The following is a 15,469-nucleotide window of genomic DNA, read 5'->3' on the forward strand; positions in this document are numbered from 1 at the left end:
AAACTAATTATACCACATTTAAAAGTAAGATTGTTTGGCTTTTTGTTATTAGAGTTACAGTCGTACATATTTTCAGAAGCTTGTATTTAATCTCTATAAGAAACAATCATATTTAGCAGCATGAAAATTACACATTTATTGAGAAAATTAACTATTTTTATTTTTTTATTCTTCAAAAGAGAACAATAAACAAAAATACATATTATTGAGCTGACAAGGTGTTGACGATGGTGACAATTATTTCTTTTAAAAATCACCATTAAAGTTTAAAAACGTATGTAATATCACAAGACACTTCATAACAATTTCATTTTTGCACATGTCCGATTCTACATCTCGATAGTTCACCAGCAAGTAGCTGGCTAGTAGCTATTCTTTCTTGATTCCTCAGAAGTTATGTCTAAAGTTCTCTGTGGTTGTGTGTTTAGACGCTGCTGGACTTTCTCTCCTTTCGTCTCTGTGCTTGTTTCCAAAACCTTCTCTTCTGCCTTTTTTCTTTCTCTCAGATCACTGATGTTCTTTATTTTCACTCTTTCACTCTATTTCTCCATCTTTTCCTTTCTGAGAAACTCTTTCTTCAACTCAGGCTGGCTGTAAATTTTTCTCTACTTCTTTTCGATCCTCCCTGCTCCTTCTCTTTCGTTCGTCTATGACAACTTCCCCTTTGCCATTCTAGCCTGAAATGTACCATTAAGTAATTCTTAGAATTTTTCTGAAGCATTTACACAGATTAAGGATGGATATTCAAAACACAACTATGTATTAAGCAATAGAGATGCTATCTTTAAGTAAGATGTCATTAGCCGTTAATTTAGACAGTTACAAACTGTCTCAACTCTTATATCTTTAATAAAATGATCAGTGTGGCTCTACCAGGTGTAACATCCAGGCATCCATAAAAAAAGAACATGTGAAATTTAACAGAGTTAGAAGTTAGCTTGCTGGATTCCTCCTAAACATGATACACCAGCTCTGCTGTCACTTCCAACATAAATGAAGACAGGAAACTAAACAGCAGTGACGTTTGTAGGGTTACTGAAGTTGGGCTAGCGGTTATATAATGATGTGCTACGTGATCGCTAGCGACACAGCTATGTTAGCATAAACACAGTGAAGCTGGAGGATGAATGCTAACTCGTTTCCACTTGATAAAAGTTAACGTGAGGGTTCCTGACAGTGATCACTGGCTGTTTTTAGGGGCTTGTTCAGATGTAAAAGAACAAGATAAAAAGCACTGAAACATGTTAAAACACAACAGCCTTAATAAACGCAGGTAGTTTGGACTCCAATGCAGGCTTCACACATCATCACTTAAAAGACCAGCTCTCGGGGCAGAGATAGCTCAGTAGATAGAGTGTTTGCCCCCTGATCTCTTGGGGGTTCAAATCTACCGAACAGCGGCTTTCCTGAGGTACCCTTGAGCAAGGTACCGTCTCTACACACTGCTCCCCGGGCGATGGATTTGTAGCTGCCCACCGCTTGTGAAAGGGTTAAATGCAGAGGACTAAGCATGTTCCTACAGGATTAACAAAGTATACATTAACAATGAGATTCAAGATACGGCAAATTCGATAATATTCGACACACCTATAAAGCAGAAATATCAGTAAAATACACAGGAAGTAATATGACTGAAATATTAATAAAAAAAAGGTAACATAATTAGTGAATAGGACACTTTTGTGGCGTTTGTCAACACCATTACAAAAAGTGTCAACACCGTCAGACAAAAATCTGATGGTGCTGACAAAATACCGACTTTCTCTCATAACACGTGTTTTTCTGACAGAAGCTTGTTTTTCAACAGCTGCTTATGGCCTCAACAATCTACCTAAATGAAGCTTTTTACAAAATAATTAAATCTTGCATTTCATCGACTTTGGTGGCTGTGGCTGTGACGCAGTTTTATCACAAAGTTGTGCCATAAATGAAATTAAAACAAAAAAACTCACCATGGCATGTGTATCGAACAGGAAGTGGTAAAGGGGTCCTCAGAGTGTAAGCTGCCCACAATCATTCCTGATTTTTTTGTACTTTTTTAAAAATCTGATGGTGTTGACAAAAACTCTGGACACGATTTTAATCACTTAAAATATGCAAAAATAAATTTCAGGTGTACATTTTGATATTAAATAAGGTATTGACTTAAATACTTAGTGACTTGATGTTTCATTTTACATTACTGTTCATTTTTCTCTCTGTTTTAATATCATCACACCTGCTTGTGGACAGTGGATTTTTAGGGTACTGGTAATGTATTGTACCATTTAAAGTAAATATATATGCATAACAAAACACAAAATCATACTTTTGTTGTGTAAACATTGCCTTGGTTTGTCTCTTAGTCAGCTGGGTTAACACTTGTGTGCATATTTTTAACCCCAAAATCGGGTTTTATCGGCGGACGTGTTTTGTCCCTTATCTCAAGAATCACTGACGATGCGAGAGCCAGGAGCAATGTGGTCAAAGACAGGATTTTTATTTCCACATAAATGACACAAAGGCTTCTGTGGACAACGCAGAGACACCAAAGCGAATGTTTGAAAGAGAACTCACTGCAGTGAATTGTTGGACACGGTTGTCCAGCTTACCGCAGCTCAGGTGTTGGACACTGAGGCCATTAGAGGTGACCACTCTCCCTGTGGATATGCGGGACCCTGTGGGAGGAGAGAAAGTTCAGCTCTGATAAAGCCTGTATTAAAAACTAAATGTGTAAATTGTAAATTAATGACAACTGTGTTTCTTATATAAGGTCACAGATTGCAGGCTCTTGTTTTGAAAGCTTAAAATCCATCAGTTGTGCTCCTGATAACTCTGCTTCTGAGCAGCACAGTTATAGAGTCGTACATTTTGTTTCCGTGACCTGACAAGAACATGTTTGAGGTTTCTGGGCCCTCAGACAAGAGGACAATTTCTTTTTTGCCGGAGTTGGAAAAACCTGAACTGTGTGTTTCCCAGCTCTCAGAAACTGTGTTTTCTTTCCCCAACCTGATGTTTTAAAGACAATTTGTGATGTTGCTCAGGCAGCTCTCTCTGATTTGTACCTGGACTTTTTAATTCAGAGACTGTGTGTTTCAAGATGTTTGTGATGCTGCAAGACTGATTCTCCCAGAGACTGAAACTGTCCCTGGGGCCCACCCAGAGCCTGAGTTCAAGGCCTCAGCCAAGTCTGGACCCCTGGAAATGTCTCCCTGCGTCTGCTGGGAGCTCAGCTGAACCGACCCAGCAAGCAGCATATGCCACACCGCTGCCTTAACCTGGGTCACACCAACACAAACTAGACGGTTCCTGCTAAATCCATCTCCACCAGAGTTCACCAGAGGTCTCCACACAGTCTCCTAAACTGATTGGTCTCTGCCACTGGCCTCATGACCAGCCTGCTGAACTGTTGCTTCTTTGTTTTGGAATATTTATCCTAATATTCCCAGCCCTCCATCCAGATTGCTCCACCCACCCTGGTCAGGTTTTCCTGTATTTGTTTAGTTTGGGACAACTGGAGGTCAACCCTTAAGGGGGCGGGGGGTTCTGTCATGGTTCTGGGTCTGTGATCCAGTCCTAATATATTTGTTTCGTTGGATTCTGGTTTAAGTAATACTCTGTTTTATGATATATTTGTAGGTTCTGGTCTTTAGGTTCGGCCTCCCATGCACGTTCCATGTGTGTCGGTCTCGTTGTCAACCAACTCATGTCTCTGTGTTTAGTGTTCTTGTCCTGGTCATCTTGGTCTCATCTATGTGTTCTCCTCAGTCTTTGTGTCAAGCTCATGTCTCTTGAGTATGAGTCTCTGTGTGTCCTGTCTTATTTTGAGTCTCGTCCTGTTTGCATTGTGTTCAGCTTTGCTTCCCTTGTCTCAAAGCCCTTTCTCAATTCTCAAGTACGCGAGTCCGTGCTCGCGTTCTCGGCAGGTCCGAGCACGGACTCGCAATTTGTACAATTGGAACACCGCGTACTTGATGATGTCACAGGTCCCCTCCTAATTTAACTGTGATTAATATGTTATGAAGCTGAACTTTAATCTCAGCCAAACCGATTTACTCAAGAACAAAGAAAACTCTGAAATAAACCAAATATTAACATATCGAAGTTAACTAAGTGACTTATATATCATGTTAACCTGAATAGCGAAAGACCGTGGGGGGGTTTGAAACGATGTCCCGGGAGTCCGCTGTTCTCGCCGGCTCGAATAATCCTCGACCTCGCTGTCTGCTATGGAGCTGGAGTATGGAGTAACAGACGTCTCTGAAAACGTCGGAGCACTTTTGGAAACGTTATATCTTGATAAATCGAGCAGATATTTGAAGCTTACACAGCCTGAAAATATCTTAAAAGTTCATTTTGTGACCCAGAAAGAGTAATATTTAAAGGTTTTTAGCCCCGCCCGCTCGTCCGCCATTGCTGCATTTGAGTTTTGGACGAAATGCATTCTGGGATATTTAGCTGTACCAGGTCCACACAAGTCACCACCGATGCATGCTCGATAAAACGGGCGGAGAACACATCCGGGACTTTTTCTCATTCTCACCTTGATGCGTACTTTGAATTGGAGCAGTACTTGGTCTCCGACTGATGACGTATCACGAGAACACAAGTACGCACAAAGACGCATTTTGAGACAGGCCCACCTGTTGCCCATCCTCTCGTTATCCTGTCTGTGTGGCTGGCTGCTGCCTCTAAACATATCCTGCATTATTAGCACTGTGTGCTGCTCAGTGATATTCAATATTTATTGTTTACTGTTACTTGTGCTTATGCTGGTTGTTGCTATGGTTTCCCTACTGTGTTGTTTTGTGTTTGCTTCTTCAGCAGGTCATCAAACACAATGATCACCTACAGCTTCCTTTCTCTCTCTTCTGTTTTCCATCTGTTAACTCTCTTCCCAACTTCTCTTTTCTTCTTCTTTCTCTTTCCCATCTCTTTCTGCTCTGATTGTAATAACTTAAAATAAAAAGAATAATAATCGAATAAACTATGACAAGGAGGAGGGCCAGTATGGCAAAAGCCGTAAAAGTCAATAATTCTTATTGCTAAAGTGCTGGATGATGACGCCTGTGCTCATGCTTCTTCTTTGACTTCATATTTTATTATATAAATTGGGATTTTATAATATTCATTCATCTGTAAACTTGGTGAACAATTTCCATGATGCTGCTTTACATGAAAGTTAAAAACAAAAGACCTGCTGCCATCCCATGTAAAATGCAAATGCTCTGCAGATGCAAATCAGCTAATGCAGAAAAACTGAGTGAATTAATTCTATGAAATGTTTGCATGGAACAGGAGAAAAGGAAGTACTTTAAATCATTGTAGTCTAGGAAATATACTGAATGTTTTTTAATTTTCCACATTTTTAGGGGGGCTTTTAGAATTTATGTCTGAAACAAATCAGACCTATACACTCTGAGATCAGTCTAAACATACATACCCAGACCTTTCCCTCCCCAGTAACAACAGCTCTGGGGGGGACACATCCCAGGTCAGACAGACACACTGTCTGAGGCGTGTCCTGGGATTGGCCCGGGGGTCTTCTCACATTGCACTGCCTGAAATGTTTCTTTTGAATGGGGATAAAATAGCCTGTGACTCTAAAAACCCACACTCCCAAAGCTCCTGTACAGGATCTCTTAGTTAATGCTGAAACACATGTTAACTGGCAGGAAAGTTCCAGTAACCCTTGAAAATCCTCATGCGGATAAAGAGCTGGTCCAGAGTCAGCTGGTTGAAACTCATTTACCTGAAGTGATGAGTGAACAGGTTGCTGCCAGCACTGAAAGAGACAGAAAGAAAGCTCAGTGTCAGACTGTGTGTTTGATATCAAGTTGAATTCACCTCAAAACATGAAACAGAAATGAAAAGCAAACAGGAGAAAGCTGCTGCTTTCATTCACACCTGGATTCTTTGGAAACTCTTTCTAAACAGCAGATTTCAATGACACATTTATTCTCTTCATCTTTCCAACTTTTGTCAATAAACTTATTTGTGTTGACAGTTTGACTTCAACTCTTCAAAGTAAATGATCAGCCATGAATTGCTCTCAGGACTCTGTGAAGCCTAACTGTCCTGCTGAGGTGATGCAAACATGTATTTAGGATGTTAGATGAACTGATCCAATAAAGCAGAAAGAAAAGCATGTCACAGTACAGCACAGTGGAAAGCTAGAAAAGGATTAGACTGAACATGTGCAGCTGATTTCATGTATAAATAAAGGATGATCAGTGTGTTGTACTCACACAGTGTGCTGCTGAGTCCGGAGCAGAGCATCATGTTAGGAGATCTGGATTACAGTGAAGAGCTGATGGAGGATCAAACACAGAGCTGCTGGATTCACTCTGTTTCAGTAACACCTGTGATGTACATGCAAAGCACAGCCAATGGAAAAGCAGAGTATCCTCCTTCTCACGTGCAGGATGTTGGATGTTTGGAATGGAAAAAGTATGAGAAAAAGAAAAAACCAGGATGTGAATAAACAACATGTAAAACAGGGTGCAGCAGGAACACAGCAGGAATATATTTGTATGGAAAATTTTCATATTTACATGGAACATCTCCACATGTCTCTCTGGTCAGAGACCACAAACGAGACAGTGTTTGTGATGCTGAGTCAACAGTATTATATTGTAAGTGTTTAAAGAGAGGTTTCCATTGACTGTGACTGTGTGAAGAACTGTTGAAAGTTCCTGAACAACACAACATGCCATTGTATGGCAGCTGCACCATTGTACACTATCTCTACTTTTAACTTTCCTTTTTGCTAAAGCATATAGTTGGGACCAAACACTCCAGGAACAACAAGTAGGCCTGCAGAGCGAGAGCGAAGTGCTCTAATAGGGTGATATGGTACCACAAGGTCATTAAGATAAGATGGGGCCTGATTATTTAAGACCTTGTATGTGAGGAGCAGGATTTTGAATTCAATTCTGGATTTAACAGGAAGCCAATTAAGGGAAGCCAATACAGGAGAAATACAGCATTTTGGATTAACTGAAGGCTTTTCAGTTAATCTGCTTCGTGCATGGAGAGGGAGACATAGTCTAAGAGTTCTTCTGTCTCCTACTACCTGAACTGGGTCGAGGAACATCCTGGGACAGAGCTTATCCACCCGCTTCCTCTCAGCTGTAGATAAGCTGGTGTTCCAACAAACAACAACATAGAAGATGGCCGACAGCACCAGAGAGTCTAAAAAGGTCTTCAGGAGTTCCCCCTGCACTCCAAAAGATCTCAGTCTCCTCAGCAGGTAGAGTCTGTTCTGACTCCTGACTCAGTGTTGTCTTAAAGACATTCCTGCAATTTAATTGGCTACAAAGAGCTAGGTTGATCTGCATACCCAAGAAGTATGCGATGCCTTGTAACGATACCTTGAAGAAGCATTTAAAATATAAACAGAACTGGTCCCAGCGTGGAACCCTGAGGAACTCCATTATTAACCTGAGAATGTGAAGAAGGCAAATTGGAGTCTGTTAGACAGACATCACTGAAGTCACTGCGGTGCAGAAACTTTAATACCTGCTACATGCTCTGATCTCTGTAGTAAAAGTTCATGGTCATCAGTATTGGTATCAGTATTTTTTTCACTCTAATAGTTAAGATTTTATTTGTGAAGAAATTCATGAATTCGTTAATAGCTGAGATTAAAGGAATGTTTGGAGCTCTGTTTGTCATCCTGGCTACAGACTCAAGTTTGTTCTTATTTTCTTAAAAATCAGTGATGAATAGTAAAATGGGGTAACGACGTTACGTGGGTAACGACAGCGAGACCTGGAGGGGCGTGATTGGGAGGAACGGCCTCCCTGATCTGAACCCGAGCGGTGCTTTGTTATTGGACTTCTGTGCTAATCACAGTTTGGCCATAACGAACACCCTGTTCGAACATAAGAGTGTCCATAAGTGCACGTGGCACCAGGACGCTCTAGGCCGTAGGTCGATGATCGATTTTGTAATCGTATCACCAGACCTGCGATCATATGTTCTGGACACTCGGGTAAAGAGAGGGGCTGAGCTGTCAACTGATCACCACCTGGTGGTGAGTTGGATCAGGTGGCGGGGGAGGACGCTGGACAGACCTGGTGCACCTAAACGCGTAGTGAGGGTGTGCTGGGAACGTCTAGCAGAGGCCCCAGTCCGCGAGATCTTCAACGCACACCTCCGGCAGAGCTTCAACAGCATTCCGAGGGAGACTGGGGACATTGAGTCCGAATGGACCATGTTCAGCGTCTCCATTGCCGAAGCTGCTGCATTGAGCTGCGGCCGCAAGGTGGTTGGTGCCTGCCGTGGTGGTAATCCCCGAACCAAATGGTGGACACCAGAGGTGAAGGGAGCCACCAGGCTGAAGAAGGAGTCCTATCGGGCTTGGTTAGCCTGTGGGACTCCGGAGGCAGCCGACAGGTATTGACAGGCCAAGCGGAATGCGGCTCGGGCAGTGGCTGAAGCAAAAACTCGGGTGTGGGAGGAGTTCGGAGAGGCCATGGAAAAAGACTTTCGGACTGCCTCGAAGAGATTCTGGCAAACCGTCAGACGTCTCAGGAGGGGAAAGCGGTGCTCTACCTGCACTGTGTATAGTGCTGGCGGAGCGCTGCTGACGTCGACTGAGAAAATTGTCAGGCGGTGGAAGGAATACTTCGAGGACCTCCTTAATCCCACTGACACGTCTTCCGAGGAGGAAGCAGAGTCTGGGGATGAGGGGAATGACCCGCCAATTTCCGGGGGCGAGGTCACTGAGGCAGTTAAACAACTCCTTGGTGGCAGAGCCCCTGGTGTTGATGAGGTCCGCCCCGAGTTCCTGAAGGCTCTGGACGTTGTAGGGCTGTCCTGGTTGACACGCCTCTACAATGTTGCATGGACATCAGGGGCAGTACCTGTGGACTGGCAGACCGGGGTGGTGGTCCCCATCTTTAAGAAGGGGGACCGGAGGGTGTGTTCCAACTACAGGGGGATCACACTCCTCAGCCTCCCTGGAAAAGTCTATGCCAGGGTGCTGGAAAGGAGAGTTCGTCCGTTAGTTGAACCTCGGATACAGGAGGAACAATGCGGTTTTCGTCCTGGTCGCGGAACACTGGACCAGCTCTTTATCCTCTCGAGGATACTTGAGGGTGCATGGGAGTTTGCCCAACCAGTCTACATGTGTATTGTGGACTTGGAGAAGGCATTCGACCGTGTCCCTCGGGGTGTCCTGTGGGAGGTGTTGCGGGAATATGGGGTGTCTGGCCCATTGCTACGGGCCATTCGATCCCTATACAACCGTTGCAAGAGCTTGGTTCGCATTGCCGGCAATAAGTCGGACTCGTTCCTGGTGGGTGATGGGCTCCGCCAGGGCTGCCCTTTGTCTCCGGTTCTGTTCATAATTTTTATGGACAGAATTTCTAGGCGCAGCCAAGTGGCCGAGGGCTTTCGCTTTGGTGGCCTCAGAATCTCATCTCTGATTTTTGCAGATGATGTGGTTCTGTTGGCTTCATCGGGTGAGGGCCTCCAGCTCGCACTGGAACGGTTCGAAGCCGAGTGTGAAGCAGCGGGAATGAGGATCAGCACCTCCAAATCTGAGGCCATGGTTCTCAGCCGGAAAAGGGTGGAGTGCCCACTCCGGGTCGGGGATGAGTTCCTGCCCCAAGTGGAGGAGTTCAAGTATCTCGGGGTCTTGTTCGCGAGTGATGGGAGAAGGGAGCCGGAGATCGACAGACGGATTGGGGCTGCAGCTGCAGTAATGCGGACGCTGCACCGGTCCGTCGTGGTGAAGAGGGAGCTGAGTGTAAAAGCGAAGCTCTCAATTTACCGGTCGATCTACGTCCCTACCCTCACCTATGGCCACGAGCTGTGGGTAGTGACCGAAAGAACGAGATCGCGGATACAAGCGGCAGAAATGAGCTTCCTCCGAAGGGTGGCTGGCCTCTCCCTTAGAGACAGGGTGAGAAGTTCGGCCATCCGGGAGGGGCTCAGAGTAGAGCAGCTGCTGCTCCACATCGAAAGGAGCCAGCTGAGGTGGTTCGGGCATCTGACAAGGATGCCCCCTGGGCGCCTCCTGGGCGCCTCCTGGGTGAGGTGTTCCAGGCATGTCCCACCGGGAGGAGGCCCCGGGGCAGACCCAGGACACGCTGGAGAGATTATATCTCTCGGCTGGCCTGGGAACGCCTTGGTATTCCCCCGGATAAGCTGGAGGAGGTGGCTGGGGAGAGGGAGGTCTGGGCCTCTTTGCTTAGGCTGCTGCCCCCGCGACCCGGCCCCGGATAAAGCGGATGAAGATGGATGGATGGATGGATGGAATAGTAAAATGTTCTAGCTTTACTGAGAGCTTTTTTTAATAGAGTCACTTGGAGTGATTATTTTTCCAGGCTAAATGATGATCTTCTAAATTAGTAAGATGCCATTTCTGGACTTCCTGACCAACCGCCCCCAACATGTCCGGCTGGATAACCACTGCTCATCTACAATCACGATGAACACCGGTGTACCACAAGGCTGTGTGATGAGCCCTTTCCTCTACTCCCTCTTCACCCACGACTGCAGACCTGCTGATGGTTCCAACGCCATCATTAAGTTTGCAGATGACACCACGGTGAATGGCCTCATCAGTGACAATGATGAGGCCGCCTACAGGGAGGAGGTGGATCGTCTGGCTGAGTGGTGCGACAGAAACAACCTGCTGCTTAACACCGAGAAGACCAAGGAGCTCATCGTGGACTACAGGAGGAATGCTGACCCACATCCACCCATCCACATTAAGGGGACGGCTGTGGAGCGTGTGAGTAGCTTCAAGTTCCTGGGAGTCCACATCTCCGAGGATCTCACCTGGACGACCAACTGCTCCAAGCTGGTCAAGAAGGCTCACCAGCGCCTCTTCTTCTTGAGGACTCTGAGGAAGAACCACCTGTCCTCAGACATCCTGGTGAACTTCTATCGTTGCACCATCGAGAGCATCCTGACCAACTGTATAACAGTCTGGTACGGGAACTGCTCTGCCTCGGACCGGAAGGCGTTGCAGAGGGTCGTGAAAACTGCCCAGCGCATCGCCGGAGCACCACTTCCTGCCATAAAAGACATCTACAGGAAGTGGTATCTGAAAAGGGCTGGGAAAATCATCAAAGACCCCAGTCACCCATCACATGGACTCTTCACCCTCCTGCCCTCTGGGAAGCGCTACAGGAGCCTCCGGACTAAGACCACCAGGTACCGGAACAGCTTCTTCCCCACAGCTGTCAGACTCCTGAACTCTGCCTCCTGACATCTGACCCACGTTAAACTCATGGACTGGACATACACACACCCACAACCACCTACACACCTTTCTCACTCACTATGTGATAACAGACCTCTCTGCATTGAATCATATCTGTTATTAACCTCTGTCTCTCTTCCACAGCATGTCTTTATCCTGTCTTCCTTCTCTCACCCCAACCGGTCGCAGCAGATGGCCCCGCCCCTCCCTGAGCCTGGCTCTGCCAGAGGTTTCTTCCTGTTAAAATGGAGTTTTTCCTTCCCACTGTCGCCAATGTGCTTGCTCATAGGGGGTCATATGATTCTTGGGATTTTCTCTTTTTACCATAGGATCTACTTTACAATATAAATTGCCTTGAGACGACTGCTGTTGTGATTTGGCGCTGTATAAATAAAATGTATTCAAACTCAACTGAATTGAAAGCTGAAGGCTCTGCTTCCCATTGTATGGAGTAATCACATGTAAACCAGCAGTCTGAGAGCGAAGTGCTCTATTTGTCATACGGCACTGTAAGGTCATTAGGATAAGATGGGGCCTGATTATTCAGGACCCACAAAGTCACTTGGAGGGATTATTTTTCCTGGTTAAATGATGATCTTCTAAATGAGTGCATTTCCTGTGCAGCTTTTTCCAAGACTCCTTTTTTTGTCGTGCAGTGTTTGAATAAATCCTGTGATCTACATGCAAACCCATTGCCAGTTGACGGTAATAGACAGGGTGCGGCAGGAGTACAGCTGGGAACACATTTGTATGGAAAATATTCTGATTTGTATGGAAAATATTCTGATTTGCATTGAAAATCTTTGTTCTAACTCACAAAGGAGAAAGTGTTTCAGTCCATGGGTCAAAAGCTGTAATGAAATCAGCTCGTTGGAAAAACATCTGTTAGAGAGTGGACTCAGGCGCAGAGCTTAGAAATAGAGACAGTGCGTTTATTTACAGTGCAGCAAGGTGACAACAGTTCAAATGTGTGTGACCAAGTGGTCGGCGGGGTTCTAAAAGAAATAATAAAATGACAACGCCACCTAGGGGAATTCCACCCCCAGGAAATATATGTTTAAGAAAAATAGATAAAAAGAGGCCGCACAGATTCAAGGATGCACACTGAGGCAGGTTGGCTCCAATATTAAAACAGTTTTATTTATAGTAAAAGAAATAAAGAATAAAATATTAGGAGAACAAAATGTTGACAGTGCCCTAGAAGTACAATAAAACAATGTTGGAACTTGGACTTACCAGCAGCCGTGGACCCAAAAGAAAATCACACAAAAAGAAAATCACTGCAGCCCACCCGGTGCTGTACAAAAGAAAGTGTGAAAGCGACCCACCACCTGAGGTCCCAGGGCCACTGGCACGTCCTCCGTTCACTGAAATAAAACAGAAAAATACGTTAAAGGAAGAAAAGGACGCTGAGCGTCTGGCTCGCTACACATCATAAAAAAACTAAAATACACTTTAATAACTTTAATAAAAGAAATCGCACACACACACACACACACACACACACACACACACACAGATCTTCAGTCATGTATCCTGTGCTTCACAGTAACTGTAATTTTATTGGTTGTATTTGTGTATATAACCCCCCACCCCCCACCCCTGTCCTGTATTTTGTTCTTATTTGTCGCATCTGTGATTACAGCAAAAACATACACTCAACAAAAATATAAAGGCAACACCTTTGTTACTGCTCCCATTCCCCATGGGATGGACGTAGAGACCTAAAATTCATTCCAGATACACAATATAACCATCCCTCCCAAACAGTGGTCACAAATCAGTCCAAATGTGTGGTAGTGGGCACATCTGCTATATTGAGATAATCCATCCCACCTCACAGGTGTGCCACATCAGGATGCTGATCTGACATCATGAGTAGTGCACAGGTGTACCTCAGACTGCCCACAACAAAAGGCCACCCTGGAATGTGCAGTTTTTTGACCTGACTCCAGCTCGTCGCCGTAACAGACTTGTGTGGGCAAATGCTCACATTCGATGGCGTCTGGCACGTTGGAGAGGTGTGCGCTTCACGGATGAATCATGGTTCACATTGTTCAGGGCAGATGGCAGCTGAGAATGTCCCAGTTCTTGCATGGCCAGCATACTCACCGGACATGTCACCCATTGAGCATGTTCGGGATGTGCTTGACCGGCGTATACGACAGCGTGTACCAGTTCCCACGAATATCCAACAACCTCGCACAGCCATTGAAGTGGAGTGGACCAACATTCCACAGGCCACAATTGACAATCTGATAGACTCCATGCGACGATGTGTTGCACTGCATGAGGCAAATGGTGGTCACACCAGATACTGACCGGTTCTGGGTCCCCAGACCCCCAATAGCGCAAAAAACTGCACATTCCAGGGTGGCCTTTTGTTGTGGGCAGTCTGAGGTACACCTGTGCACTACTCATGATGTCAGATCAGCATCCTGATGTGGCACACCTGTGAGGTGGGATGGATTATGTCAATATAGCAGATGTGCCCACTACCACACATTTGGACTGATTTGTGACCACTGTTTGGGAGGGATGGTTATATTGTGTATCTGGAATGAATTTTAGGTCTCTACGTCCATCCCATGGGGAATGGGAGCAAAAACAAAAGTGTTGCGTTTATATTTTTGTTCAGTGTAGTTACAGGCTTTTTTTTACCTTTTAATTTTTAATGGTTTAATAAAGGTTCCATGAATTTTTCCCCCATCCTGTGGTACAAAGTGGTATTACAGCCCCATTTATGATGACCAGTACAGTACATGTGAGCATGACGTCACATTCTGTTAATGTTTGTTCATTTGGGAAAGTTTAGGTCACTGCTTTTGTAAGATCAAGTGGTTTGTAGCTTAAACCCACTCGCTGCAACGTTCAAGACAATTTACTACACAGCAAAAGCAAGACACAAGTAGGGAAAGTTCTTTGTGTTACTCATGCATGAGGGAGGCCTGCCTGGAAGTGTTGTTCCACCCACTTGACCTCCGTCAGACTCTCGTCCGCTCCCCCGTAACACGGCTCTTTTATTGAGGTTACATGAATATACATAGGTTCATTAACATATCACGTATACATACACACACAGAGTACCTTGCCTGTGCGTTGTGTAAGTGTGTGTGTGTGTGTGTGGGGGGGGTACGACCTCTCCCATGCCCCCAGGGTGTGGGTGTGCATGACCAACATGACATTGATTATAAAACTCTGAGCATATATGAGAAGATATTTCTAAGCATAAATGACAATCCACTATATAAACCTGACATCAAGCTTCTTTCATCTGTGACAGCCAAAATAAAGCCCATCTTATCAAAGCAGCTTTTTGAGACTGTAATCCTGCCTTTGTTACATCTAGGCTGGATTACTGTAACGCACTTTACTGTGGGGTTAGTGATGCATCCTTTAGATGTCTGCAGGTGGTGCAAACTGCTGCAGCGCGTCTTTTAACTGGAACAAAATAATCACATTACACCACTGGCTATGATGTTCACATCCTGGACAGGGAGGAACGCTGGTTTGAGGGCGGAGTCAAGGAGGCCATTTACGTGAAAAGGGAAAGACCATCTCTGAATGGAGGAGGGGCCTAAGGGTACATCTGTCACCATCTTACATGCTGTGATTGCAGCCATTCCCCAGCTCTCTGTGAATGGGACTCATGGTTATTGATCAGTGGTCATGAGAATTTGCATAATTAAGATTAAGGAACTGACCCCCCAGCCCATTGTTCCTCAGTGGGCTGGTTTCAGTCAGTAGATGCAGACGTGAGCGTGCATGTAAGACAGGCCTCTTCTCTTTCTGAGTTTAAAACTCTTCTTAAGACACATTTATTTGCTCTTGTAAGGGGCTGACTCAATAGGACTTTTTAACATGTTGTATTATTTTATTTAATCATTTCATTTGTTGTTGTTGTTTGTATATGTGCAGCACTTTGTGATCTCTGGTTTTGTGTTAAAGTGCTTTATAAGTAAAGCTGGTAAAGTTGCAAAAAAAGATAAATATATAATTTTACACAAATATGATTAAGCTTATTCTTTTCTTCAGATTTAAACATAACTGCGTTATCAGCATCAGGTGATGAGATCCCAGCATCAGAAGTACTGATTGTCACGGTCCTGGGTCTTATGACCCAGTGTTTTGAGTTTTAGTTCATTTTGATGTTTATAGTATGTTTAAGCTCATTAGGTCTCCTATGTTCATTTGCTTATTAGTTACCCCTTGTGTTTCCAACCCATGTTAAGTCTCCCCTGCTCTTCATGTGTTTCATGTCTGCGTCTC

General features: G+C 44.7%; 1 protein-coding gene across 2 annotated transcripts in view; it reads right to left on the bottom strand.

Annotated features, from left to right (window-relative positions):
* LOC309697844 (L-rhamnose-binding lectin SML-like) overlaps positions 1-6,404 on the bottom strand; it is a 142,114-nt gene extending 135,710 nt beyond the window's left edge. Inside the window, exons 1-3 of one of the 2 annotated variants that reach the window (XM_082520035.1) lie at positions 6,228-6,404; positions 5,732-5,764; positions 2,592-2,657 (exon numbers count right to left, since the gene is read on the bottom strand). In XM_082520035.1, coding sequence (XP_082376161.1) covers positions 2,592-2,657; positions 5,732-5,764; positions 6,228-6,261 — 133 coding nt within the window. In that variant the 5' untranslated portion in view covers positions 6,262-6,404. Of the gene's footprint in view, positions 1-1,952; positions 2,423-2,591; positions 2,658-5,731; positions 5,765-6,227 lie in introns of those variants that run through there. The other variant, XM_082520036.1, reaches the window with a different exon arrangement.
* Between the last annotated feature and the right edge of the window lie 9,065 nt (positions 6,405-15,469).

The sequence above is a fragment of the Aulonocara stuartgranti genome (genome assembly GCF_965226115.1).
Source record: "Aulonocara stuartgranti genome assembly, chromosome: 20".
NCBI classification, from domain to species: Eukaryota; Metazoa; Chordata; class Actinopteri; order Cichliformes; family Cichlidae; genus Aulonocara; species Aulonocara stuartgranti.